The 27234-nt window shown below is 40.1% G+C and overlaps 2 protein-coding genes across 4 annotated transcripts in view; both read right to left on the bottom strand.

The window, feature by feature from the left end:
• The window catches only part of LOC144633653 (3'-5' exoribonuclease HELZ2-like), a 43613-nt gene extending 39724 nt beyond the window's left edge, over positions 1 to 3889 (bottom strand). For both annotated transcript variants that reach the window (XM_078492496.1, XM_078492497.1), the window contains exon 1: positions 2541 to 3889. In XM_078492496.1, the coding sequence (XP_078348622.1) occupies positions 2541 to 3801 (1261 nt within the window). In that variant the 5' untranslated portion in view covers positions 3802 to 3889. The remainder of the gene's footprint in view (positions 1 to 2540) is intronic.
• Positions 3890 to 8701: 4812 nt separating this feature from the next.
• LOC144633663 (TOM1-like protein 2) lies at positions 8702 to 27232 on the bottom strand. Of its 2 annotated transcripts, XM_078492508.1 has the most exons (19): positions 27099 to 27232; positions 26831 to 26915; positions 26518 to 26596; positions 24365 to 24463; positions 22794 to 22917; positions 21915 to 21973; positions 21292 to 21342; positions 20280 to 20480; positions 19551 to 19629; positions 17889 to 18085; positions 17199 to 17279; positions 16409 to 16461; positions 15643 to 15737; positions 14227 to 14314; positions 13824 to 13917; positions 13261 to 13274; positions 12884 to 12932; positions 11656 to 11716; positions 8702 to 11236 (listed from the first exon to the last, which is right to left on the bottom strand). In XM_078492508.1, the coding sequence occupies exons 1-19, from the start codon at positions 27151 to 27153 to the stop codon at positions 11100 to 11102; spliced, it is 1701 nt and encodes a 566-aa protein (XP_078348634.1). In that variant the 5' UTR covers positions 27154 to 27232; the 3' UTR covers positions 8702 to 11099. The 2 variants fall into 2 exon arrangements, with proteins under 2 accessions (XP_078348634.1, XP_078348635.1); XM_078492509.1 differs by lacking the exon at positions 17199 to 17279.
• Positions 27233 to 27234: the final 2 nt, after the last annotated feature.

Raw genomic sequence — 27234 nt, 5'->3', positions numbered from 1 at the left:
TGTCAGTGCGATGCGATGCGCATGGGTGTGCGGCGAGGGGAATATTACTTTAATATTCCCATATATGGAGCCAAAATGTGGAGAGTGACAACAACTGATCTCAACAAACTGGATGTGTTTCACCGCACATGCCTGAGAAGGGTGCTGAGGAGATTCTGGCCCAACCAGCTGAGCAACGAAGAGCTATATGAAGCAACAGGGAGTACACCGGTATCAGTCCTCATACGAGTGAGAAGATGGAGATGGAGAGGGCACGTATTGCGGACAAGTCCAGCCAACATCTCGAGGACTGCACTAACGTGGGCACCTGAAGGTAAAAGGAGGCGAGGCCGGCCAAGAGAGACATGGAGAAGAACCGTGGAGACAGAAAGAAACCAGCTGGGTTGGTGTTCGTGGGGGGCTGCTGTCGCATCGGCGGCGGACCGGGATGGATGGTGCATTTTTCTGGCCGGCCTCAAGAGTCCTCATGGGCCCGATGAGGATAAGTAGTAAGTAGTATTCCCCTAGGGGATTATCAACTCTAATATTCCCCTAGGGGAATATTAGAATATCAGCCCCGCTCTCCCCTGTTACAATCAAAGATGCCCCCAACTTTTCAGACAGTTGCTAATTAGCAGGGTTTATTCAATATAATCAGCCTGAAAGAACAAAGGAAAACGAGCCATGTGGCAGTCTGAAGTTTTCACAGATTTTTGACGGCAAGTTTACTTCAAGCGTCTTGAGAGTAATCTACCTTTGTAGTAAATAATAAGGATGGTAAATTTTTATAATCTACCTTTGTTTGGAAATGCAAACAAAATGGTATGCTAGAGCTCAGAAAATTCATCAAGTACAAAACCATTGAAAATAATTTTTTGATTCAGTGCATTTCCAAACAAAGATAGAACACTCTCAGCCAAAGTTTAAGAGTTTTTGGTTAGGGTTAAATCAATAACCGTTACCATAACGCTAACCCTAACCCTAAACCTAACCGTATCCATAACCCTAACGCTAACCCTAACCCTAGGGTTAGAGATTTTGGTTAGGGTTAAAACTATAACCCCTTTCCCTCAGCGCTCGGCTAGCCTTGATTGCCGTTTTTCTTGCAGTTAGTTTTCACTCTGGTTTGCTTGCGGTTAGCTTTCACTTGTTTGTTTGCGGTTAGCTAGTGTTTGTTGTTTGGGGCAACACTATTTTAATTGATAAGTTTGCTCGATTAAAGTACCTGCACAACACTCAACCTCTATGATGTGATTTAGGGAAGGCCGAGTAAACATGTACGACAAGTGCTCTCAGCAAAATCACATCCTGCTGGTTTTCCCATTACATCTTACTTTTACTTTCAGTGAAGCGCTGTTTGCTCTCACTTCTCCAATCTTTACATTATAAGATCACACTTACTACAAGACCCCGCATAATCAAGACAAAATCACATGTGCTTTTTTCTTGGTCAATCGATGCATATTTTAATGAGGTTGCGAAAAAAATTGCGATGGAAGGTAGAGCTCTGGACACTCAAAAAAATTTTATAACTCTAAAACCAGGTCACTTCTTGGCAACTTTGTCGCCACAGCACCCTAGCGGACACTGCAAAACTCGTGCTGGCAAAGTTCCTGGCAAGAAACCTCTTGTTTTAGGCTTTTATCGCCACCTGGATCAAGCTGCCTTTGCCATACAGCATTCTTTTTGAGCACTTAAAAACGTTATTGTACAAAACAAAGGTCAGAACACCCCTCAGTTCTTCAAGAGGAGCTATTGACTACAGGCATCCAGACTTTATGATGTCCTTCAACCACCAGGCGGCTGCACTTGTGCTAAAACTAACAGAACTGTTTTACTTTCACAAGCAAAATGCCATCTTCTTCCCCTTACAAAGTAAGCTTGTTTTTGTTTTGCATGTGTTATTTCCAAAATGAAGTATGGCAAAATGTTTAGCACGCTATTTAACTAATCTGGCACAAGAAATTTGGAGCTGTTTTGACAATGTTTAATTTTGCCAAAAAATGGAGGGGACATTGTTACACATACGCCTTCAGTTGTGCTAGGATGGACACCACCTGTCAGAAGAAAAAGACGAAGACCCAGAAACATGTGGCAGAGAATGGCAGAAAAGGAGAGGAATGATTTTGGCTGGAAGAGTTGGGATGAGGAGATGACAATAGTTAGGAACAGGCCCTATTGGAAGACGTTTGTTTGCATCCAAAGCAATACTGTGGCTCCTAAAAGGATAGACAAGGATGATTTTCTAGCATCATAAATGACACTTTCATACTTGAAAAACATTGGGCCAATGTATTTCAAGTTTACCACAATGCAATCCATTTAAATCTTCTCCATTTTTCAATCCATGCCCCCTTCTTGACTTTTCTGTATTTCTTTTGAGTCCTTTTACAACGTTTGATAGTTATTATGATATCTCAGATATTTCAAAGATCAGTTTGTCAGTGTTAAATTTCTTCTAAATTGCATGACCTAGGCCCCTTTTAAGGGCCTAGGGCCTAGTTACCCACTTAAAAGCGGGTAACAAGTAAAAGCTATAATGAAAGGTTTAGTGAACATACCATTTGAGCTTTCTACTAAATCCTGAATCATGCTTTTGAATCTCTCACATTCAGCGCTCCAAGAGTATCTTTTATTGTAGTTCTCTCTGAGCAGTTTGGCATTGCCTTGCCTCTCTTCTGGACTTTGGCTAGACAGCTGTTTGATCCTTTGTTCCCATTCCTTAGCATCATCTGATTCAACAATAACAGACTTTCCACCTTCGACTTCTTGTAAAGCTTCAGCTATTCCAGATTCACTAGTAACAAGAACAGGAATACCAGCAGAAATGGCTTCCAGGGCAACCAATCCAAACCCTTCCGTGCGTGAAGGCACAGCAACTAAGTCTGACTGTTGAAACATTGTTCCAAGGTCACCTTGTTCATTGCAATAGCTACGTATTGTTACTTGGTTGAGGGTCAATTTACCACATGTTTTATCAAGAAACCATTGTTGAATTTTTGTATGTTCACCTACAGATGCACCAACAAATGTAAGCTCAAAATTTCTCCCAAGGGATCCTATGGCATTTGCAACAATGTCATAACCTTTGAGAGTAAGATCTTCAAAGGTTGCCCGACCAAACATAAAGACATTAAATTTCCAGTTCTTCCCCACTGTTCTGTCTTTGGCCAACTGTGATGGTTCATTGCAAAACTTTTCTGTAATTCCAGGAGTGATGATCTCTACCTTAAGATTAGGAAGATTTCTGCTGTACTTCTGCTGTAGTCGTGAGCCCACAGAAACAACCAAATTTGCCACTTTGCACAGCTCAATTTCGTTTTTATGTTTCTTCTCATTCTCTTCGATTACATCACGTGCAGCACTTTCTGCTACTTTGTATTTTCCAAGGTCTTCACAAAACACATGGACAAAATGAACCCATTTGCACTTTGCAGCTTGGACAATGAAAAAGGCAGGAGTCCCAAACTTTCTCCCGTGGCCTATCACTACATCTGGATGAGGAAGTTCTGAAGGTGGAATTTTCAACCAATCCAGGGGATCAGATGATCCAGGAATTTTCTTAGCAGTGATTAGATTGACTCCGTGTTGTTTGGCATCTTCTCTACACCGCTCATCGCTTTGCGAGACATAACAGTGAACCTTGAATCTCTCACTCCTACTTGATGTTTTCGCCAAATTAACAGCAAGTTCTCTGTTGAAAGTGGACAGACCACCCTTTGAAGACTTCCACTCGTCGCAGAGAAACATAACATTGATACATTCCGGATCGCACTGCCCCTCGACGGTACTTGCTGCATTTGACGTTTGCCCACAAGCCATTACACATGTTGGCACTGAAAAAGCTTTCTTTCGCTAATGTGCAGCCGAGGAGAATCAAATTATGTATAGGCCAGTATAGGTTAGTATAGGCCCGTTCGAAAGCCGTGCCGTCTGAGTGGTTGCGTCCTGCGCCCACAGTACGACCATTGCACCCCAGGCAGCGGTACGTACTTCATGTATTCGTATGGATTCGTTCGTCAGGGATTCGTGGTCTATTCGCATTCATTATGGAATGTATTGAGGTCGACCATTGAGGTTCACATCTGGTTTGTTGCCAAGAAAGCTGTTAGCTTAATATTAGCAATTCTCACTAGCACTGTTGTCGCTGATTATAAGATCTTTGTTATCGTCGTGAATCTTATGACGTTTTGCTTCAGGGTTGTAAATACACGGCAATGTTGCACTTCTTGTTGTACCCTGCGGGCCTGCGATTATGGCTTATTTTATCCCCCCCCACCCCCCCCCCCCCCCGACGAGTTTCTTGTTGTGCCTATTATTTAACCAGCACAGGCATACCGTAGAATTCCGGTTATAAGCCCTGGGCTTATACAACTTCATAAGGGGTTTAGGGTGGGCTTATAAGCGGAGGGGCTTATATCTGGGGGGCTTATAAGCGGAATGAAAAACACGTTTCGAAACGAGCCACAGGAGTGTTGATTGAAATACCTTTCTTAAGTTAAAAACGCATCATAAATCAACATTTAGCCCTGTTCAGTACTGTCATCTGGTAGAGATGGGCTTATATCCGGGGGGGCTTATAATCGGATGTATTTTTTTGTTTCCAGGATGATGGGCCTATAACCGGGGGGGGGGGGGCTTATAAGCAGGAGGGCTTATAACCAGAATTTTACGGTATCATGGTTGTGTGGTCAAATCTTGCCAATGTAATTATTCAAATTCCTTCACTAAATGCCATTGTAAATTAATAATTAAGCGTCCTGCTAAAATTGGCTTTGAAGGCTAGGCAGTGAAATTGTATTAAATAAAATGCGTCAGCTCTTTCGGCGATTTACACTGCATGCGAAAGCAGTTTTATAAGTTTAACTCGTTTCTAGAATACCTTTCCCACACAAGGCGTACAACTTCAACACCGAAGAATCTGGTCCGACTCTTGTACCGCCACTGGAATATATATAGCCGAAAATAAAATGTTTCCTCGATTCGCTTTCATCGGAGCTCCCAGTCCTCGAAAGAATAGTCTTTGAACTATAGTCATTGTAGACTGGCCTTAATTGAGCCCGATCAGTTCGCGGAAAAGCTCCAGACTAGAAATTTTCGAAGAGAAATTTCTTGCCATATCGGATTTACCAAAGAGAGCCTTCAAAAGAGAAATTCATCGACTACTTTTTTTAATATTTTCTGTATTTTGGAAAAAGAAAACAACTATAATGGAAAACCACGCGTCTTGGCGTCACCCTGAAAATCGAACTACTATGCTCCAAATTGTGCTCAAAATCGAACTACTATGCTCCAAATTGTGCTCAACAGTAGCTATATTTTACTCTTAATTATTCTTAATTATGAGAGAAAAAAATTGCGAAAAAAGGCTTCCATAGCCCACTCCGAAGAAAAATGGCCGCTTCCGCATCAAGCAAACGCACTCCAATAATCCTCCAATAATAGAATAATGCCGGATAAATCCGTCAACCCCTTCTTCGGACCAATACTAGTCCAAGTTGTAAAAAGAAAAACACGAAGATTGTTCTTTTAAATTCGTCTTTATGCCACTTAACTATGATCTGTACCACCAGCTGGAGTAGCTTATGCAATTTTACACCGTGATGGGGGTCTTTGTTTTTGCTAAATGTATTTTTAGTGCCCCCCTGTTTGAACTAAAAAAAAGCTCGTACCTTCTTTATGATAGCTCGTTCCGAGCTCGTCCTTCGTAATCGAAGAGGACCACAATTTCAAAGTCTCCGGCTAGGAAAAAAAAATGTACATTATAAGTGTTCTTGGAAATGGGTTTCGCTCTGGCTTTTTTTCGTTGCCTGTTTTGCTTTTCATTGTCAATGCGCCTTGCCTCAAAGAGTCGAACCCCTGAGGTTACAGAGATGGACCAGCGCTAGCTTGACTGGTGTTTTGCCGCATCCTGCCAGGTATTGTGATCAATACAGCAGCATTTCATGAAGGCCTTAAGGGTGCCCTTGTTACGCTTGCGTTGGCCACCACGAGAGCGCTTGCCTTCTTTCAACTCACCATAGAGCAGCCTCTTTGGGAGATGTTCATCCGACATAAGGCACACGTGCCCGGCCTACCCAAGTTGCGAGCACTTCAACATGGCATGACTGCTCTCCATCTCAGCCCTCTGGAGAACCTCGGTGTCTGGAACAAACCCTATCCTGCCATTTAATGTGTAGTAGATTTCTGAGGCATGTCATGTGGAATGAATTGAGCTTCTTGTCACAGCGACTATACACCGTCCATGATTCGCAGGCGTACAGTAGGTAATGAAGTAGACTGTTCACAGCTAGACTGTCCACAGCCTCTCTATTTTTCAACGCAAAAAAGCGAGAGAATCCGGCTGGAGTATAGTTTTCTCGCCGTTCTTTCCCTGCAATCATCGAGAGGCAGTGGACACTCTAGGAAGGAAGGACAACTGCGCAGTACACTTTTAGTTTGTTCTGCAGACTGATCCCTCTTCGTTCCCACACTCTGTCACAGAGTCTGTCAAAAGCTGTACCTGCCCTGGCTATCCTGTACGAGACCTCGTCGTCGATGATGACACAGCGCGACAGAATGCTTCCTAAGTTCACGAACTTGTCTACCACTGCGAGATGCTGGCCATTCACTAAGATGGCGGGATCTGTACGGGAGCTTGAGAGCAGGTTGCTACATAACCTCGGTCTTCTTTGTGCTTATTGTAAGTCCTAAGTCGTCACAGCCCTCTGAGAACTGTTCCATGCTTGTTTGCATGTTTGGTTGTGTACCAGCATTTAGTGCACAATCATTGACAAAGAGAAGGTCACGTATGGTATCTTCCTGAAATTTGTCTTTTGCCAGCAGTCTCCGCAAGTTTACCAGATGGAGGGTCTGAATGGGGGTACCTCGATAATACCAAACACTTAATTTTTTGACTCTGTAACATGAAACAATTAAATTTTAGACATTTTAACACTAACAGTAAAAACTTCACTGTAACAGTAAATTTTATCCAGAAAGAAACAAAAACGACTCCAAAAATGCCAATATTATTTTGTTTTGTATAATTATCAAGACGTTTTCGGCCATTTTCCGACGATTCCCGATCATTTCGGAAGATTTCCGAAGACTACTGATATCGCGGTCGCGGAAAGCATCAGACATCATTGCAAAGAACGTAATGTTGAACAAAGTAGGGGTCAACACGACGAAACCTTGTTTGACGCCATTTGTTACAGGGAATGGTGCTAAGAGCTCGCAATCATCCTGGACGCTTGCTTGCATGCCGTCGTAGTCTCCCTAACCAAAGAGATAAACTTGTCAGGGCAACCGAACTTGGACACGATCTTCCTGCATCGAAGGCCTTGGTCAGGTCCACAGATGTGGTGTAGAGGCCGACATTCTGCTCCTGACATTTCCTCTGTAGTTTACGCACAGCTAAAATCATCAGTATCAGCAGTGTATCACGCCCCTTCTTTCATTAACGCATAAAACTACAGACGCATATTTTTCCGTAGCTCATTTGACATATTATGCGTCTTTAAAAGGTGCTAATTGTTTACTTTAGCGTCTAAGCGAGAAGGACCAGCGGCTGGAAGTGAAAAGCTGTTAATAAGCGGGTGTTTACATAGTTTACTGAGCGCACTGACTATCTCTGGTGAATGCTGCCATGCTGGTCATAACGCCCCCAAGACAAAATGGTCCCGACATAACGCCCATGGGATTTTTACGTGGAATATGTTTGCTTCTATTCTAGAACCTTTGGTAGGGCACGTTTTAACCTTTCATATGCTGAAATTACTCAAAAACACGTTTTTTAATCATTAAATTGATTTTTTTGGCGCTACGGTATTTTTTTAAAAACTTTGTTAAAAATGAATCTCACACTGCAGTAAGATTTTGATGAAGTTTCCATGTAAAAATGTAAAGCATTTTACTTGGGCGCATGCATAATGCCATTTTTTCCCTTGCTCCGTTCCTTTTCCTTTTTCTCTGCTTTCTTATTCTCTCTACCTTCTACTCTGTACTGACTGGAAATGCCTGGAAAGGAGACCATGATAAAGTACTGGCCTGTTTTACCACAAATTTTACACCAAACTGACTTATCACGTTTTTTCGATTAGCTCTGTCAGAATGCAGTCGATATTCAAAAAGGATAGTCCTGTGGAAAGAAATATCCAACCTCTATAAGTTGCACATTACAACAATCTGCTGACGTGTAAATTGGCGACGTCACAAGTGGTTGAATGGCCATTCCTCCAAATCCCGGAAAAATCCGGGCTTAGCATAATAAAGGTTAAGAACGAGAAATATACAACCAGTATTTTTTCTTTGAGGGGAGTTGTTTTCTTACGTGAATCAATTATTTTCTATATGCTTATTATTATTATTATTATTTTTTTTTTTTTGGGGGGGGGGGGGGCGTCTTATCTGGGGGCTGTCTGGGTGCGTTTTACCCAGCTACCTCGCTGGTGTAGATAAGTCATGCTAGTGTTCAGAGCCACGTGTCCCTCTAAGCCGGCAAAACCTGGGACAGGAGGAACAAGTGACTCTGGGAACACATGATTCGATTGGCGAAATCTTAAAAACGGAAATTAAAAAACCTAACGAATTAAATCAACTGTTTTAAAATCCCTTTCAAGGAATTTTGAAAGCGTTGATTTGATTAGCTAGATTTAAACTAATCTTCGATTTAACTCCTTCCCAGGACCTTGCTTGTGCTAAGTGGCACGTCATCGCACAAAGAATGCTAACGTCACGGTGATTGTTGGACAGTTATTTATTTCATTGAAAAAAAAAATTAAGCTGCTTTTCAAGCCTTGTCAGTCTTCTTAAATAATCTCCTAATAAAACAGATGCATCTATGAAGTAACTCACAATAAATTCATGCTTAAAAAACCTTGGTGTTGAAAAGATTATTATTACCAAATACCAAGACTAGGGAACTGAAATATGTCGTTTAGCGGAGGACGTGAGCACTTTCAATGAAAAAAGATCTTTAATAATCTTAAGCCTTAAACTACACAGCGAAACTTATTCTTCGCATAATTCAACATCGAGTTAGAGAAATTCGCTTCCAGCTTGAAAGAGTAAGCTTTACTTTTTCAGTCGTTTGTTCGTATTGTTATCCACTTTGGATTCCATCCTCGCATCAGTAGTCATCTTCACTTCACTTCCTACTTTGTCGATTGGTGTTATATAAAATCAGCTGACCATTGTAATTGGTTTTCCTATGATCGAGGCGTTTTTGTGCTTAACGAAACACGACGGTGCCTCTTTTAAATTTTGATGGCTGAATCTCGAATGAAAGGCCGGCATGCGTACCACTAGCGCGAACCTCAAGCTTAACAACCCGCGCGCACCGCATATACGCCTCTTCGCCGCACGACCATAAATGAGTCTTCCGAGAAGACTTCTTCTAAGCTTCCAGCCCCTCTTCTAGCTGGATAACATCAACCTTTTGTCTAAAACCTTCACGGCACTGTGACCTGTCTACATAGTAGACATCACAATGCCATGAACGAACTACAATATTATCAGGTGTTCCTTTAGCGCAAACGTGTATAGTATAATTGATCCTCTAAATATAATTAGATATTATGAAATTTTTATTTTACAATCGCGAGACGAAACCTAAGGCTAATTATCTAGACCGTAAGCAGTACCTCTTCCATCGTACAGGAATGTCACGAACGAGAGACCCTTCCGTGTTGTGTTCTACCTCGGTTTTTCCTTGTGGCTCTACGGTCCATGCGTAGCTACGAGATACTGCCTGCAGTCTATAAATATCTGAGTTTTCCTTTTCTTTATATGATTTCTTCTGCTCATTCACCTATGATCTTATTTCATACAATAACAAAGAGTGGAGTCCATTTATAAACAATAAGTATTACATTAAACTCCTTTAACATTAACATTTGCACACTTTGTCTAATGTGAGAATGGAAACATTAACCTGTGGTTTCCAATTTTTCTTTTCCTAGCTGTCAAACATATGTTTACAGAGGAAGATTTTTTTCTTTTTTCCATCAAACATATCTTCTAACAAAAACGTCACCATTTAAGCAACAAAAAAACTCAATGACACAGCCTTCTTTACCTCTTCGTCGACAATTTTAGTCATTGCGCTAAATGAATTTCTTGCATGCACGAACCATAAAGATAATTCTTAACAGTGCTAATATACAGTTTCCACGTCATTATGATAATGGCTGGCTGCAAACCTGCTAATTCAAGATACCGTTTAAAAACTGGACAAAATTTGTACCGACAATATCACTACCGTCTGAGTAAATGAGGTCACCCCTACAGACAATGTTTTAAATGTGCATGTTAATATAACAATTAAATTAGTTTTTTGCCTAATAATGTAATTCCAACGTCGTCGAATTAATGATAATTTTCTACTGCTACATATTAATTTAAAGTTACCAGCGCACTTCACTCGATCACAGACATCTTGATTTCCACCTGAGATTCCAGCCAATCACAATTGTAGTTATAGCATTTAAATGCAATACTGTATCATTATTACCGTAGAAGATAAGCTGGGCCAGTCGTTCAAAGGGTGGCTAACGCTATTGACCAGTCTTAACAAAACATAATGCTCTATCCACAGAATAGTCATTTATCCGGTGGATAGCGTTGTCCACGCTTTGAACAACTGCGGCCTGATGTTTAAGGTACATTGATTAAATGACCTGTGCGCCTCTGTAGGTCACTAATTATACAACGATCGTAAGTTGTATACCGAGAAATATCCTACGACTGATTTAGGCACAGGCATGCGGGTAAGCGCGACTTCCAGTCAGTCATAGAATATTCACGGTAGATTAGAGGAAAGCATGTATAACTATTTTACGAGGCACATGGGGGGCTTCAGGCAACGCGTGGAATAACAGATTTCCTGTCGTGAGACAATGTTCCACCAAATGAAGCGTTGCGTGATACAATGTTACACCAAGTGAAGCATTGCCTGACTTTCCGGAGGACGACTGTAAAAGTGGCCAGACGATACTCAAGTAGCGCCAATAACTAAAATCCATGTTACGCAACAGAAATCCACAATCTGATTGCAGGGCCCGTTTACAACAGGCGACATTTCCAATGTTCAAAACTTAAAGTTTCAAAAAAGAATTTAAAGTGTTTATACAAGTGAATCATAAGCCGAACATCTCGTCTTCAGCTTGGCTTTCCATCTGCATCTGTCTCTGTCTTGGCCGGTTGGCGCCTGATTTTACACTGCCAGTCCGCTGACCGCCTGCTGCTGCACGGTTCTCAAGGAACTCGTCAAACTCTGAAAGGGAAATTAATGAGACAACTTTAAAAAGGAATACAGACACAGCACAATCAACAAATTTACTTTAAACGAACTGTCTTAAGAGCAAGCGTACGACTGCATGGCAGGCGTTTCCGAGAATGTAACAAATTACGAACAGGACAGTCGATGTGCAGTATTCAATGCATTAATTTATTTTTTTTACTCTGTAGTTGATAAGATAAGTAGCAAAGCGGGACGACATAGGAAGTGGCCAACAAAAGTGCCGTGTTAGGCGCACGTGTCCAAACTGAGCCAATAAGTAGGCTGCATTCTTGCATGCCATTCTAGCGCCATCATGGACACCTATTGATTAACCCATTTTGGTCACATGTGCAGTACGCCTTTTGATTGGCTACTTTCAATACCGTCCCCCTTTACTACTAAGATTTACAAACCTGAAGTAGTTAACGTGTCTCCATCGGCAGCTTGTTGGGCTGCAGCAGCTTCTGCGTTGGCCTGTAAAACAAAGAACAATATATAGATCTAATCGACTGATTGGGAAAAACCAAAAGGAATATCTTTGGCTTGCAGTAAGTAATAAACTGATATGTCCAAGTATCCCCCTGGGTTGTCGAGTATTTCTAAAGTAACCCCATGAAGATACGAAAAACTCATTTTGTAGCTGTGGAAAAAAAATGAACGACCCTGCTCAGGTCATAAAAAGTGTCGTATAATGTGCCGAACTTCCAAACACAACATTACCCTAAATTAAACGGCAATTTAGTTAATCCTTTAACCCAAAAGAGTGCCAATTGGGATATAATGTCATAACTTGGTCAATATTAGTCCAAATAAATTGAATTTGTAACCCCGAACTTGTCTCGGAGAGATCAGCATTTTGAGAGTATAAAATTGTACCACGCTCTATATGTGACATGATTGACCACCCCTATAACTTTTGGAAATTTTTTGCCTGATAAATAAATTGTGTGTTATGTAACATAACGAAAAATAACCACTTCACAGAGATCTGCACAATAACCTATAGTTTTAAGGGTATACCTACTATAGAGAGAAACAACTTTTTTAATATTTCTCTTTTTAACGTTTTAAACCAATTATAAAAGCTGTGACTTTCTTTTTATTTGTTTAATTCAACATATACTGATCAACACACTTCAAATGGTGTATCATACATAAATTATATGGTTACTAATTATTATTAATTAATTATATGTATCGAGCACTGTAATACGGAAAATCGAAACACAAACTTACTATATATATGCTTTATATATATATTTTAATTTTCGCAACGTGAACTTGCGTACGTTAGCCGCTTGCACGGATGTACAGTTCTGAACGGATGACCTTTCCCGCTCGCACGGATGTAATTTTTACTGAACAGTTGACTCAAGCCACTCGCACGGATGGAATTTTTTTCGGAACGGATGACCTTTGCCGTGCGCACGGATGGAAATTTTTTCGGAACGGATGACCTTAGCCGTGCGCACGGATGGTAATTTTTTCGGAACGGATGATGAACGGCTCGTGCACGGTTTTCCGTGTAGGAACGGAAAAGCGATAGTGTACGTTTTCGCATGAGAGGTCACAATTTACGAAAAAAGAACATTTTCCTTAGGGGGTAAAAGGATAAAAAAATCAAATATGAACTGTACTTACCACGTCAGTTTCTGTAACGTTTAGCCACGATTCTATATCATCCATTGCACTAACAAAGATAAATCACTTTCAGTTAGACACCAGTAGACATGTTCGAGTTTCGTTTTTGATATTGCAATCACAAGCTTTTACTGACTTCCGGTCTTCATGTATGCAGTCACGATGTTTTAAATGAATGTATGACGGAGTCATTGCGTTTTTGACTTCCGCCTGAGGAATTCTTTCTTTCAAACAGGCGATCAAAAAAAAATTGAATTAATTCAAAAATCCTGTGTCCCAGAGCACTTCGTTTTCTGGTGCCAAGGCCCAGCCGGCTAAGAGAAATGAAAGGGTTATGGGGACGAGAATGTCTCAGACAGAAAAAGGTTTTCTCTTACCTTGGTTCTTCTGTCTGTAAAAATACAAAAGTAAAAGTCTTCATTTAGTTAAAATCCTCAGCAATATTACACTAAAGATAAATAAAGTGATTTGGCCATTACAGTACATCAAAACAAATCATCTTGTAGAAAAAGAATGGTAATACTAAATGAAGCTGTTTTAAAGGTAGCGAACTGATTAAATGAACGGCTCTTATTACGTCTTCAGTTCATTCCCGTCTGTTGTCTCTGATTGGCTGTTACTGCACGTGAAAATTCAAAACCAAGCAACCACCAATCAGAGATTCTACATAGTGATGACGTAGCTCTATGGAGATCCGTGTATTGTTTCTGATTGGTTGTAACTGCACGTGAAAATTCAACGCCAAGCGACAACCAATCAGATGCTTCAAGTATGGAATTTGTTAATGTAATCGAGACGTCCCTCGGTGGGTGGGGGGGGGGGGGGGAGGAATTTAGGGTGAGAAATGGTATCTAAAATCGAAAACTTTGTAATGAAATTGTTGCACATTGTGACGCCCACTTGCAGTATAATTAAGCGATGTCACTAAATTCACACCTACCTTATTTGCTTGTGTTGGATCTGGCTTTTGAATAGACATACTGCTAGCAATCGAGCGATCAAATGGCTGAAGATTATCTGTGTAAGATGAACCACTGTGACAAAAAAATACAAAAATAAATAAATAAACATGTCTGTTACAGGTAAAACAGAAGAATTATTAGGTAAAACTAAAGCTCGAAAGCCTTTAGTTGGTGGAGCACTGATGCAATGTGAGGGAGCCTTGAAGCGCTATTCTGTCCGTCTTGGAACTCTGTGCATTTTTAGCCCTTGAAAGTCCTTGATTCCCAAACCCCTTCAAGACCCTAAAGTCGTGAACAGTCTCGATACAGCTGGCCAAAATAATACATAAAATATAAGTTTTGTCTACTAGCCTAAAAAAACATTTTGTGATTAGAACTCACCCTTTTCTACTCTCATCAAATGTACTTTTTCGTGACTGGGCAAACATGTCAAATTCATCATCTTGGTCGGTAGCAGCAGGTCCAATGTCTGGTTAAACAAATAAGTCAAGACACCACATTTAGAATTAATGTAAACAACATTGGCTAATCACATTTTAATACTTATTGTTTTATTATGAATTAGTAGAAACTCAGCTGTGTTCTATTGGAATCCACGAATCTGATTGGTTCTCCCACTGTTTTCTATTCGCCGATAGAAAACAGTCGCGCACGCGAGTAGCTCTTTAGCGGTAAATTTTCTTGATTTTTGTCTTCAAAGTGCACAATATTGTAGGTTTTGGATAGCAATCCTTTAGAGTTTCTACTAAAACAATTAGACTACTCGCCCTCGTTTTCTATGAGCGATAGTCAACTCGGCTGCGCCTCGTTGACTATTTGCTCATAGAAAACTCAGGCTCGTAGTCTAATTGTTAATTATTATCATGAATAAAAGAAGAGCAGCATGTGATTGATGCTCTGGCATGGTAATCGTATCTAGTTGTAAGGTTGATATTAGACAAGCAGAAATAGCCTGTCCTTGAAAGTGTGATTTCAACATCAGTACAAAATCCTGGTTTTGATAGCATTAAGCAGCTAGGAATATTTCTTCTCCTCCTGGATGGGATGCTAGTCCATGACAGGGTACCCCCCAAGCATTATTTCGCCAGTACCCATTAAATTGGGTGGAGAGAGGCACTATGAGAGTAAAGTGTCTTGCCCAAGAACACAACACAGTGACCCTGGCCAACCCTCGAACCCGGAACGTCCCCGCTAACCATAAGGCTACTGCGCCTCCCATCACAAAAATAAATACTGTCAAATTTAATGCAGGGGTTACCCAGAGATGGACCCAGGGGGGGGGGGGGGGGTACTCCGGCTTGTTAATGACGGGGATGATCGAAGGATTTTTTTGGGTTTGAAATTTTCGATTCCAGGATTTTTGGGGGTTGGAAAATTTGGCAAGTATTTTTTTGGGTATCTTGATTTAGATAGGGGATTTTTTGGGTATTAAAAACAAACTAATGTTCCTTGGCGCGGCCTTGGCGTATTTATGGTATGATGAATAAAACAAAACAAGCGTTCTTTGTGTTATTTTATTGCACCTCCTGGCAATTTGATAAGGGATTTTTTTGGGGGTTATTTTTGGTTCAGGGAGTTTTTTGGGTAATGTCGGAAGACTTAGGGATTTTTTTGGGTCCTGAATTTTGCCTCCATTCGATCCTCCCCGTCATTTACAAGCCAGAGTACCCCCCTGGGGAGATGGACCAGCATCCCATCAAGTGGCAAGTCGAAATACTCCCATTCACTTAACTTTATAACACTGGAGCATTAATTGGCATTTATTAAATCCAGCATCGAATCAAGGGTAGTACTTACTCATGGCTTGAACCTGAGAGGTCATGGCATTGACTGAGGCAGCCTGGGAAGGAGTAGTCTGGTCATCATCAAAACTAATTAATGAATCTCCGGCACTGGGGAACAAAATAAAGAAGGCATGAAGTGTATTATAAGATATGGCACTACAGTTAAACTGGTACCAACAACCTGCTTAATTTTGGGCACCTCTCTTCTTTCTGCAAGTGGCACTTAGTTATGGTCCAAGCCACACCCAAACACTACAGTATGTTTTGCATCCAATGGACATAAACCTCCCCTCAGTGGACAATCACTCATGGTGCAAGCCACACAGAAACACTTCACTTTTAACCACCCATTATCACACACTTCTCCTAAGTGGACACACAGTCATCATCCTGGCCACACACAAGCACTACATTTCTAGCCTATCATAGGCACTTTACTGACACCCTTTGGATGGACTTGCCTGCATCGGACTAACTTATTTCCAATCCAGTCGGAGTAGCAATATTCCTAGTCTACATTATGCCACAGAAACCCTACACACCTGGCCCCAGTTGTTTAAAGGGTGGATAACGCTATCAACCAGATAAATCACTATCCAGTGGATAGCGTTATCCACCCTTTGCACAACTGGGGCCTGGTGGTATGGGATACTTTGGCTTGACCCAGACCTCCATACTGAACATCTCTTCTTAGCTTATTCATTAACACAATAAGCTCTACAGGGTGCCTGCTTTTAACAAGTTTGATTTCACAATAAAATACTGCAACAAGCACTTACCCAGCTGCTGGTACTGGTGGCACTGGTTGAGGTGTTTCCACTGTTCCTGGAGTCTAAATGTAAACAAATACACTAAAATTGGTATTCCATCTGTAATGTTATTTACCAACATCACAATCATTTAACTTTGTCTAAAAGTTATGTAGCCAGGGCTAGTATATGTAATTAGTGATTTAAAAATTTGACTCATAATCTGCACACTTAACAGTGTATTCATATTTTTTGGCCGAAATACAGCAAAGACTTGGTAGCAGTAAAAAGGATTTAGACTAGTAAGATGATAGAGTATCAAGTTGTGCTGAGGCCCTGTCATGGCAGCAAAGAGGTGGGTGTAAGTTTCTCTCACTGTTTGGTCATTGCTTTTTTCCCATAAGAAAATGCCAGGTCCCTGTTCAAAATTGGCAACAATGCCAAGTACAAATCAAGCTGAATGGCAAGTAAGAATAAAAGTTTGTTGCCCAACAAAAGAAATCTGCTTTCCCTAGAAGACCAGGTGGGACTTTGTTTGAGCACTGAAAGTGCCACTCTCTCATCCAGGGGTATAAATGGGCACAGCGGAGCTGTTAGGACAACCTGAAAAATTGCTGGGGGCCGGGGCAACCAGTGATGGACCAGAATCACATCCAGCTGGGGAGTAGCAAAATCATAACCTGTAGCCACTATGCTTAGGAAGCTGGGCTAAGCTACAGTTACTGTAGTGCATGTGGACCACTTTGACGCTAATGTGTACAGTTAAACCAAATAACCCCAGTCCACTATTAAGTTTCACACAACAGATACACTCAGTCACCTGAGAGGTAACCTGATCTGCTGCTGTGTCTGGCGTTTGCAGATCACTGTCACTCAGCAGATGATAGTGCTTTGGTTCTACCTGGTGACACAAAAAAGTGTCATGCAACAATGCAATGGTGTGGCAGATTAAATCCAGTAACATGTCACACAGGATATACCGGTACAACATATCACACAACATGCCATGCATGCCACACAACATGTCAAGCATGTCACACATGCTACACAGTAATCTAATGTGTTGTTCCAAAAAATATCCATTTTCCTCCCACAGAAGGTTTTTGGTTTGAATCCCCCCTACCCCTCAAGAATTTCATCTAGGCTCCATACTTCCTTTAAAATTTTTGGCTTTTGAAACCACCCACCCCCTTGAAATTTTCAATGACCTTTCATATGGGGTGGGTACATATATATTTTCTGGAACTGCACAATAGAGAAGTGCAAATTTGACTGTGCTCAAGTCTACAAATTGCACTTGTGTTGTGCTGACAGGAAAGACATTAATTTCTTAATTTAATGTTAGTTTCTGTTTTAATAGCAGCCTTGGGCTACAGGGCTAGTGATGATAAGTTACAGAAATAATAGTTTACGTAATTTTAAAACAAGTGGCCTACGTGTGGCAAGTAATGAGATGAAAACAGGATGCTGTGTATTACTCGGAGAAATGATCATAACAAAAATATCTTACCCTGGCTGAGTTTGCTGGCCAAGCTGTCGTCATCCTTCCTGTTTGCTCTGGTAATGGCTCCACAGCAGCAGGTCGTGTGGGTACGGGGGGTGCTTCAGATGGTTCATCTTGCTTAGTTGTGGCTTGTCTGAACCTCTCATATCGGTCATATCGAATAAACACATTATTTAGATCATCGTTAACACTTAACAGCAAGCCTGAGGGAAAGAAAGAATGCAACAGAAATTAATGTTAAATGTCTAGGTTAATTTGAATGCCATAAAGTTAAAGTGTCGCAATCTTCTTAGTAAGCCATCAGTCAGGTAGCTATGAATGGCTGCAAGGCACGAAAAAAAATATTCCAGATTGCCTTTTGGACAAGCAGCTCTTTTATTGTTATTATTATTATTATTATTATTATTATTATTAATTTATTATTATTATTATTATTATTATTATTATTATTATTATTATTATTATTATTATTATTATTATTTTATTATAAGGACAGTTGCCTGCTTGTCTTAGTTTACATTTTTAACTCAGAAAATTTCGAGTATGGTGTTGAGGGCCAATTTCACTCCTTCCCTCCTTCACTCCTTCCCTCGATTCCTGTTAAACATTTTAATTGAATAATAAATCAAATTAATTTTAATCATAATTAATCTTGTGAAGCAGGTGGGGAGGGAGGGGGGAGGGAGTGCACGACTGTGTCCGGCACTGGGCAAAAACTTGTAGCACATCTACATTACTTTAAATGGAGTACAAAGGTTATACATTTGTTTCTGACAACCTTCTGCTCTCCTTATGTTGCTATCTTTCCAAGCTCACGGATGTATGGGCTGAATGCATGTGCAGGAGACTCACAGACTCAAATCTTGCTCGAACACAAGAAATCAACATTCCAAGATGGTGCCCGGCAGTGCTAAACACCAAGATGTATGACAAAAAGTCGCTTTTTGTGTTGTTGTTTTTTCAGATGTTATAAGCTGAGTGGATTGAACTGAACTGTGGATAGTTCAAAATGATTTCTTCTTGGCAAATCATTGTACGCAAAAGATAGTGGTTTTTCTTACTTTTGTTTCATAATAATTTGTTTTCCGAGTTCAGTGGCTCATAACCACTTTGATTATGATTTAGTGAGCTGATGATTTGCCTGGACCCTTGCCCCGCAGGCAAATACCCCAGGGGGGGGGGGGGTACTCCATATAATGGCCTATACGTGGAGGCTCCGCCCGGTATATGAAAGGGTATGTAAATCCGTCATTTAGGTTTTTAAAAGGGCCTTGAATTAAAATATTTCGAACAGACGCACTTTATGGCTGTATTATTTTAATTTATAAAGTGCAACATGAAAATGACAAGAAACCGTCCTGTTATAAGTCTATGCCATGTCTTTTAGGTATATGAAAGGGGTACCTTTTTTCAGTAAAAGGTATACGAAAGGGGTACAATTTCTGTGAAAATGGTATATAAAAGGGTAAGGGGTAAGAGCTTGGGCCGGAGCCTCCCCGTATAAAACTTTTTTGAGTGCCCCACCCCCCACCCCCCGGGCAAATAAGAATGGAAAGTTACCAGTACTTGCCTTGGACAACTAGATGGCATTTTTTTCGAGCCTTGGGCTGTCAATTGCTACAGGTAACAAGCTGTCAAGAAGCATTGAAATTCAGTGATATAACTCACCTACTACTTCTTCATTAGCTACCCTTTCAATCAGCTCCAAAACTCGCTGCTGCATGGCTCGACAAGTTCTATTTAATTCCTACAATAAAAGAAAAGTTTCATGAATACATTTAATATGTAGATGATTGATATTAAATGGCTTCAACACAGCCCCTTTCTTCTCCTTCAACAATGTTTGAACAGATGTGTGATGTATTTCTAAATTGACCATTAGTCTGTCATTTTGTCCAAGTACTGAGAATAACTTTGATTCACATCCAAGAGATACAGTAAACTCTCTCTTAACAGACACCTCTGTAAGATGGACACCTGGTGTTGGTCCTGCCTCTGCCATTTTTCAGTCATTTTATTGTAACTACATGAAACTCCCTATAAGACGGACACCTTTCTAAGACGGGCAGTTAGATCGGAGCCGGTCCCGATGGTGTCTGTCTCAGAAAGAGTCAACTGTAATCGAACAATCAGAGAAAATATTGATAACTCTTCCACAGGGTGGTTTATTCGGGTTTCAACCCCCCTTCCACGCCCCTCCCACACCCCTTACCCTCTCGATATTCCAGTTGCATGTTCATGTAAGCTTCATACTCTCTTCAAAACCTTTGGCTGTTGAAACTTTGCCCCCCCCCCCCCTCCAGTGACCCCTCTTTAGAGTGGTATGGTTATTTCCTGAAATGTGGGGATTTAAGCAAAGGGAAATCAGTGAATGGGTAAAATGGCATTGAATTGTACCTGCAATAACTGCAAATCCCCGGCTTCCTCCTGTCCAGGTGTCATTTCTGTTAGCATTTCAGACATGACAGTGATGTTTCCATGGACAATATCAAGCTCGGAACGTATTTTCCCCAGCTGTTCTGGTGTAGGTACCACAGGACCACTGGGTGCTTGCATTGCAGGAACAGGTTGGACTCCCTGTGGATAAACAACTGGAGGCTGCAAAGAAAGAGACCAGATGCTATCAAACAAAGTACCACAAGCAGGAATTTGGCCAGGATTTAAGAAATTGGTGTTCTTTAGGCATGTTTATCAAAGTACATGTAAAATTTCTTCTTAGTATCTTTGGTTCTTTTTTCCTGTGATCTTCTTGAAGGAATAGATTTTACAAGTAAGATGTTCTGCACATTGAATAAAGACTCCAATCACAAGTTAATCCCACAATGTACATTTTACATAAACTTGTAAACCAACTTAGTTGAAGTGAATGCTGCAGGGAAGAAATATGTGGCGCGACTCATCTTGCACGACCGTCACCAGGGACAAAACAAACGATGAGAAGCCATATTGTCCCAACCCTCGAAGTTTATTTTTTTCCTCAGTGGCCATTTGGCCACCAACTACTCAAGTTTTGGTCGCCAGTGAAAAATTTTAGTCACCAAATTAAGCTGATACTTTCAATCATTCCTCTCAATTTTAGTCGCCAGGCTGGCGACCTTGGTTCAAATTTAGTCGCCAGCTTCAAAATTTTAGTCGCCATGGCGACTAAAATGGTCTTAACTTGGAAGGTTTGTGTCCCCAGTGATGATCCCATGAGTGACTGTGAGTTACGCCCCAGATTTTGTTTCTAAAGTGCCAAAGGGGGTTCATGGGTGCAGTCTACCAAAGGGGGCCAGGGGTCCATGTTTTGTCCAGATTTGAAGAAAGCAACATTATTATACCACTCCCAACATCAACAAGTCAAAATAAAATACCACACGTACCATACCATACCATAAAATACCATTTCAATCATGAAAAAAAAAATTACCTGGGAAGCAGGCGGCCTTGATGGTGCTGGTGCTGGTTGCTCTGGTTGTGTCTGAGACCAAATAAAAACATTACTCATTAGAATTGATAAGACAACAACCAACCCACATGTGCCTTTAATAAGACAGTCTCCGAATAATTTAAAATACAAAATTTGTGACTTGCAACTGGTTTTAGCAGGGCTGTCATAAAGGGCTGTGACATGTTATGGCTGAGTTCACTCAATGTTATGGGTTTAGATGTTGATTGGTGTTACATTACACTTGCATACAGAGAAAAATGCTATGGGTGATACCTTCAATGTAATGGCTGCTTAAAAACTTAATGACAGCCCTGTTTTAGGATACACGTATCTTATAAACTACACAAACGTTGATGTTAAATGTTTATTTATTGTTTTTAGCAGTCTTTTAAACAAACTTCGTTGTTATGGTTTGTTACATTTTGATTCTTGTAATCTGGTAAAATGAAAATATGACAACTATTAGATAGTTTACAGGTGATCTACAGGACGGTGTGAAAAGGTGGTAGAAAAGTATTTCTTGTTTGTTTGGGGATTAATAGCTTATTAATTAAATTGCTAAAATTAAATTTGTTCACTGTTTGAATAACGCTGCTTCTTACCCTCTGTGGTGTGTAGATTGGAGACAATGTATCTAAGTTTTTGGCAGGAAATTCCACACCTAAAGACCAACGAAGAAAACACTTCTAAGTCTGTACATCACAAAAGCATTGTTTTCACTTATAATTAGATATTCTACTACAACAAAATTAATGTTCTTTGTAGTATTCTCAAGATCTTAACCCTTTTGATTCAAGAATCTCGTAAGGGTTACATCATTGCATGTGAGTTACTGGTTCAACAAAATTACAACAATAATAACTTGTCAGTGAATGTCCAGTTTAATGGCGGGTGTGGACCAATGTAACACCAGTAAAAATTAATTTATTCAAAATGCAAGTTATTGGTTACATGTTGTGATGCTTGTTTTTAAAATTTTGCAAAATGAATTTCAGGGTACCTTAAAATACTGTTGTTGGGGGAGGCGCAGTGGCCTCATGGTTAGCGCGCTTGACTCCGGTTTGAGAGGTCTGGGTTCGAGTCCGGCCAGGGTCATTGTGGTGTGTTGTTAGGCAATTAAGACACTTAACTCTCAAATTGCGTTTCTCCACCCAGGTGTACAAATGGGTACTGGCAAACTAATGCTCGGGGATAACCCTGCAATGGACCAGCATCACATCCAGGAGGGGAGTAAAGATACTTTCTAGTAGCTTCACGCTACAGAAACCGGGATAAGCTCTGGACTGTATGGGCCACTAGGCTCGACGCAGACTTTACCTTAAAATGCTGGTTATAAGCCCAGGCTCATACATCTTTGTAAGAGCAAGTTAAGAGATTTACATGTAGCAAACTGACGAATCTCCATTTAACAGAAGACAACAATCTTTTATTTCAAAAATCACCCACTTTGAGTGTTGCATTAATTAGCAAAATCTTCAAACCTTGTGCTTTGAGAGTTTCGTATGTCTCCAGCACATAAGTTAGATCAGGTGAGCCACGGAAGGCATCAGCCCAGTCTTGGATCAAGGAAAGAATTTTATCCTGGACAATTTGTGGAGGATTAGCCTGAAAATAAGATAACGGAGAGACATAATTTCTCATTTCTTGCAATGCAGTACAGGATAACCAAGTAAATTCACTCCTGCTATAACAAGCTTCCTGTATTATGTCAGAGAGCCAGCTGCAGGCTAATTTCACTGGCTGAAAGAGAACTTAAATCCAGCTGAAATTTGACATGAAAACAAAGAGTTACTTAGAACCTTCTATACCTGCCAACTTTTTCTGGGTCAAAGGTGTGAGATTTTTATCCTAAGAGTGCTAGGATTTCCGGAGATGATACGACCATTTTTTTTTTCCGAAGATCCTGAAGATGTCCGAAGTATTCCGAAAAACGTTCCGACCACAGTCCCAGGACGTGTTTTGCTAACTTTTCTGGTCAAAACTTTGAGATTTTGGGGAAAGTATTGTCATAAAATCAGTTTACATGGAGTTTTCGTTTCTCATATTGGTTTGAGTTCACATATTTTTGGAAAGTGTGCCATTCTTGGTTGTAATAACTCAGACACATTAATTTTTTCGACTGGGCGTGAGAAATTAGTTCGTAAGCGTGAGTTGGCGTGAGATCAAAGTTTTCAACTCACAGGCGTGAGACTCACACCTAAAGCGTGAGGGTTGGCAGGTATAACCTTCAAGGCCAGAAAAGCCAACTGGTATAATTGTTAATGAGCTCAGTGGCTAAGTGTTCTCTTAGCTACACCCCTGTTACAGACACAAAATTGTGGTCCCGAAGGTGTCATTTATAGAGAGAGTTAATTGGCTATGTGCTTTAGAGCGGTTTTCACTTGAGTGTCGAAAGTAGTTTGCGTTTGCTTTGGTTTTGCGTTCACTACGCTTAGTGATTGGTTAAAAAATTTCTCACGCTTCGTGTCAACTACATGTATTTGCTTCAAGTTTTGATTGGTTCTCTCGATTGTCTGTGCCCTTTGTGATTGGCCAGATTAATTACTTTGGTTTTGGTTTTACGACACTCAATTGAAAACTACTCTAAGCATGCATACTTTTTGACTACAAACAACACAAAACCACAGTAAATCCTCCAGTAAGTGAAACTATGCACCAAGAGAAACACTTTGGCTTATGCAAAATGAAACTTTGTCCATGCATTCCAAGTGTTGCAACATGCACCTTTATTTTGCCACAGCAGATAAGTATCACATATAATGCCCTGCTTTTAATTTATACATGATGTAAGCATCACAAAAATAAATGTCCCTTTGGGTTACCAAATCATGTGAGCATCACAAAATGTATCTTTAAGGTGTAATGTAATAATTATGAGCAAAACGTCCCCTTGGTCGCAACATTGATCAGATGAGGTTGCAACCATGACATGTCTCTTAAGGGTGCAACATTGCAACAAGGTTCCTTGAAGTTCTGTTAGTATTGTTAAAAAAAACTAATTAAGGTGTAATGTTACAAAAGATATCAAATATTTGATCATGTAAAGGCTTACCTTTGGATTTAAAACTTTTACAAGTTCATCCAGTAATTCCTTCTTGGCAAGAAGCACATGGAATCTGTGGCCACAATTTTTGACACATGTCTCAAGCACCTGTAAACCAAAACAGGTTTAAATCATGGTCACTACTTAATGGTCACTTTCCATCTTATAAAATTGCAGCTGAAGAGCCTCCCAAAGTATTGGGGAGACTATAAGGAGCATAGTACACAAGATTTTTGCATAACCAGGGCTCGAGACTAACGGTAGCCAACTAGCCAAAGGCTAGTAAAAATGCAGTTTTGGCTAGTAAGTTTTGGCCTTTCACTAGCCAAAATGGCTAGTGAAAAAATCAGGCATTAGTGGCAAGAAACCGCATTTATAATAAAATCGTCTCTCAGAGAATATAAGTAACAAGTAAACTGTAGAATGTGAAGCTTTAAACAATCTAGTTGACAAAAACGCATGTACATGTACAATTTTTATAGTGAAGAACAAAGCCCAATTTTTTAAGAAAAAAAAACATGAAGATTTAAGGAACATTTTACGGCTCAAGGTTTAAACATTATCGCACATTGTTTTCAACCCCCCCCCCCCCTTTAAAAGAAGAACTATGCTTAAAAATTGTGGCTAGTAGAAAATAAGTTTTGGCTAGTGAAATCAGAACTGTCACTAGCCATTTGGCTAGTTAGCAAAAAAGTTAGTCTCGAGCCCTGATAACATCGTCATACAGATACCAACCTATAGCTACTAAGATCTGTAGTCACAAGATTTTCATACCCTTTTCCTTCCCTTCCCCAATTCCAACAGAAAGGTAGGTCGTTGTTGGGAGACAAGAATGGATTGAAAAGTCCAGACTTAGACCCGGAGAGGGTACAAGGCTGTGCTGCAGAAGGCAAGGCATTATACTCTCCCGGTTCAATCTAGGCTCGATTACCAGCCGTTTTGTGAGCCCGCGTTCCTTGCCCCACACCAGAGGAGGAGGATGACCCACCGGACTCCCAGAACGGCTGGAAATCGAGCCTAGGTTCAATCAGACCCTTATTCCTTTAAAGGGTGAATAATCATTATAATTATCAACTGGACAAATCACAAACCAGTGTCATTTATTTTAATCCTGGGAAAGATAGCCTGCAAGCAGTAAGCACTACTATATGAATGACAAGCTTTCATTTTGGCTGCATGTATTGGGGCAAGGCAGCGCAAAAAAAAAAAAAACAAGAGGAGGGGGTCCCTCCTCTCCTGTTTCCCTCCTTTTTTGATCTTGGCCTAATTTCCATGTTGCAAAACTGTGAAAAACCCTTCATTCACTGTTTTTATTTTCATTTATTTGTTTGCTTGTATAAAAAGAGATTATATGTTGCTCTATTCCTTGAAAATAAATTACATTTGGTTCCTTAACTTCGAGCCCACTGTGAACATTCAAAGCCTTGTTGTCCAAGTACATCAAACAGGAGAACATGACCACTCTTTCTCAAGACTGAGGATGACCTCAAGTTTGGTATGTCTAGCTTTTTTAATTGTAGTCAGTTCTAAAAATAAAATGTATGATCCAAGTACCAAAATGAAAGGTTCCTACATTTACAATTCAATTTCACGAAAGTGAAAGCTTCAAGTCATATTATAATTATTTAGTCATGAATCTCTCTGAAATGCAAAAAATAAAACACTCAGGGTAAAAAGACTTTACCAAAAAAAAACAAGTCCCTTCCTTTAGATCGCACACATTTTCTATGTAAATATAACCTCCAAGACATTCCATCAGTGATTAAGTATGGGACACATGAATAAATAGTTTTACAGGAAAATAATATTTTGGAATAATTATTGTTTTATCATGATAATTCATTCAAGCACATTGACAAGTTTGTGAAAACATGATAAATAATTTAACAAAAAGACAGAAAAACAAAAATGGAATGAAGTTAAATGAATGTTTTTGTCAAGAGATTGATCTTTTCTATAAAATACAAACAAACAAACAAACAAAAAGAAAAATCATTTAGCTCATGATCATACTCTGTGTAAAGAAGATGATGTCACAGAATGTTTAAAATTTAGGTAGCATGAAAAGGAATACAAGCTTTCCAAGGCTTCCTAGGACCACAATGGTAAATTTCAATGCACGTGCGAGCAATTCTCATGTACATTTCAGTCACGACACTTACCGTCAAAGTCAACAGAACACTTTTGAAGTTCTTATTTCCTGACAATCTCTTCCGGATTGCTTTAGCAGCATCTTTAGGCCTGTATACATGTTAAATGATTACAAAGCAAGATTAAAAATAGTAATACTTGTCATATATTATTAATGATTTCGCCTGTCTGCATGGAGCCAACTTCTGGACATTGTTGTAAGCTTAACTTGCATAATTACTGTTAGTAGCCCATAGAGCTTATAAGCTTTCTTGAAATGTAGCAAATTAAAGGAGTAATGCTTGGTCACGGATCAGAAACGATATTTAGTAAGAATGAACTCACCCATCATCAGTTTCGTTGATGATGTCGCAGATTTCAATATTCGCGGCCCAGTCTTCAGATGGAAGGTTCCCATCGGTGGCTTTCTCTGAAAAAACGACACATGAAGATTTTACCTATCGATCGGTGACTGAAGGCACGATCCAAGACCTCCTTCAATTTCAGTGTCAACAAAATTCAGTGTATAGGCTAAATATCTGCTTTAATAACACAGAAGGAGTATAAAACTTCAAAAGTGCACATAAATAGTAAATTCTAGCGTTAGAAATACCTATTCTTTGTCCAACTGGTGTTGAGAAAGCGTTCGCTCCAAACAGGGAAGCCATCTTGGAATCTCTGTAACAATGACGTCATTTCCTTTAAATAGTAAGCCTCGATTTGGATTTTTTCTTCCCAGTTTCTCCCGT

Source organism: Oculina patagonica, chromosome 12, assembly GCF_052425735.1.
Source record: "Oculina patagonica isolate OP01 chromosome 12, crgOcupat, whole genome shotgun sequence".
Taxonomy (NCBI): domain Eukaryota; kingdom Metazoa; phylum Cnidaria; class Anthozoa; order Scleractinia; family Oculinidae; genus Oculina; species Oculina patagonica.
The sequence above is the reverse complement of the archived record's forward strand: the minus strand, read 5'-3'. Positions and strand labels throughout refer to the sequence as shown.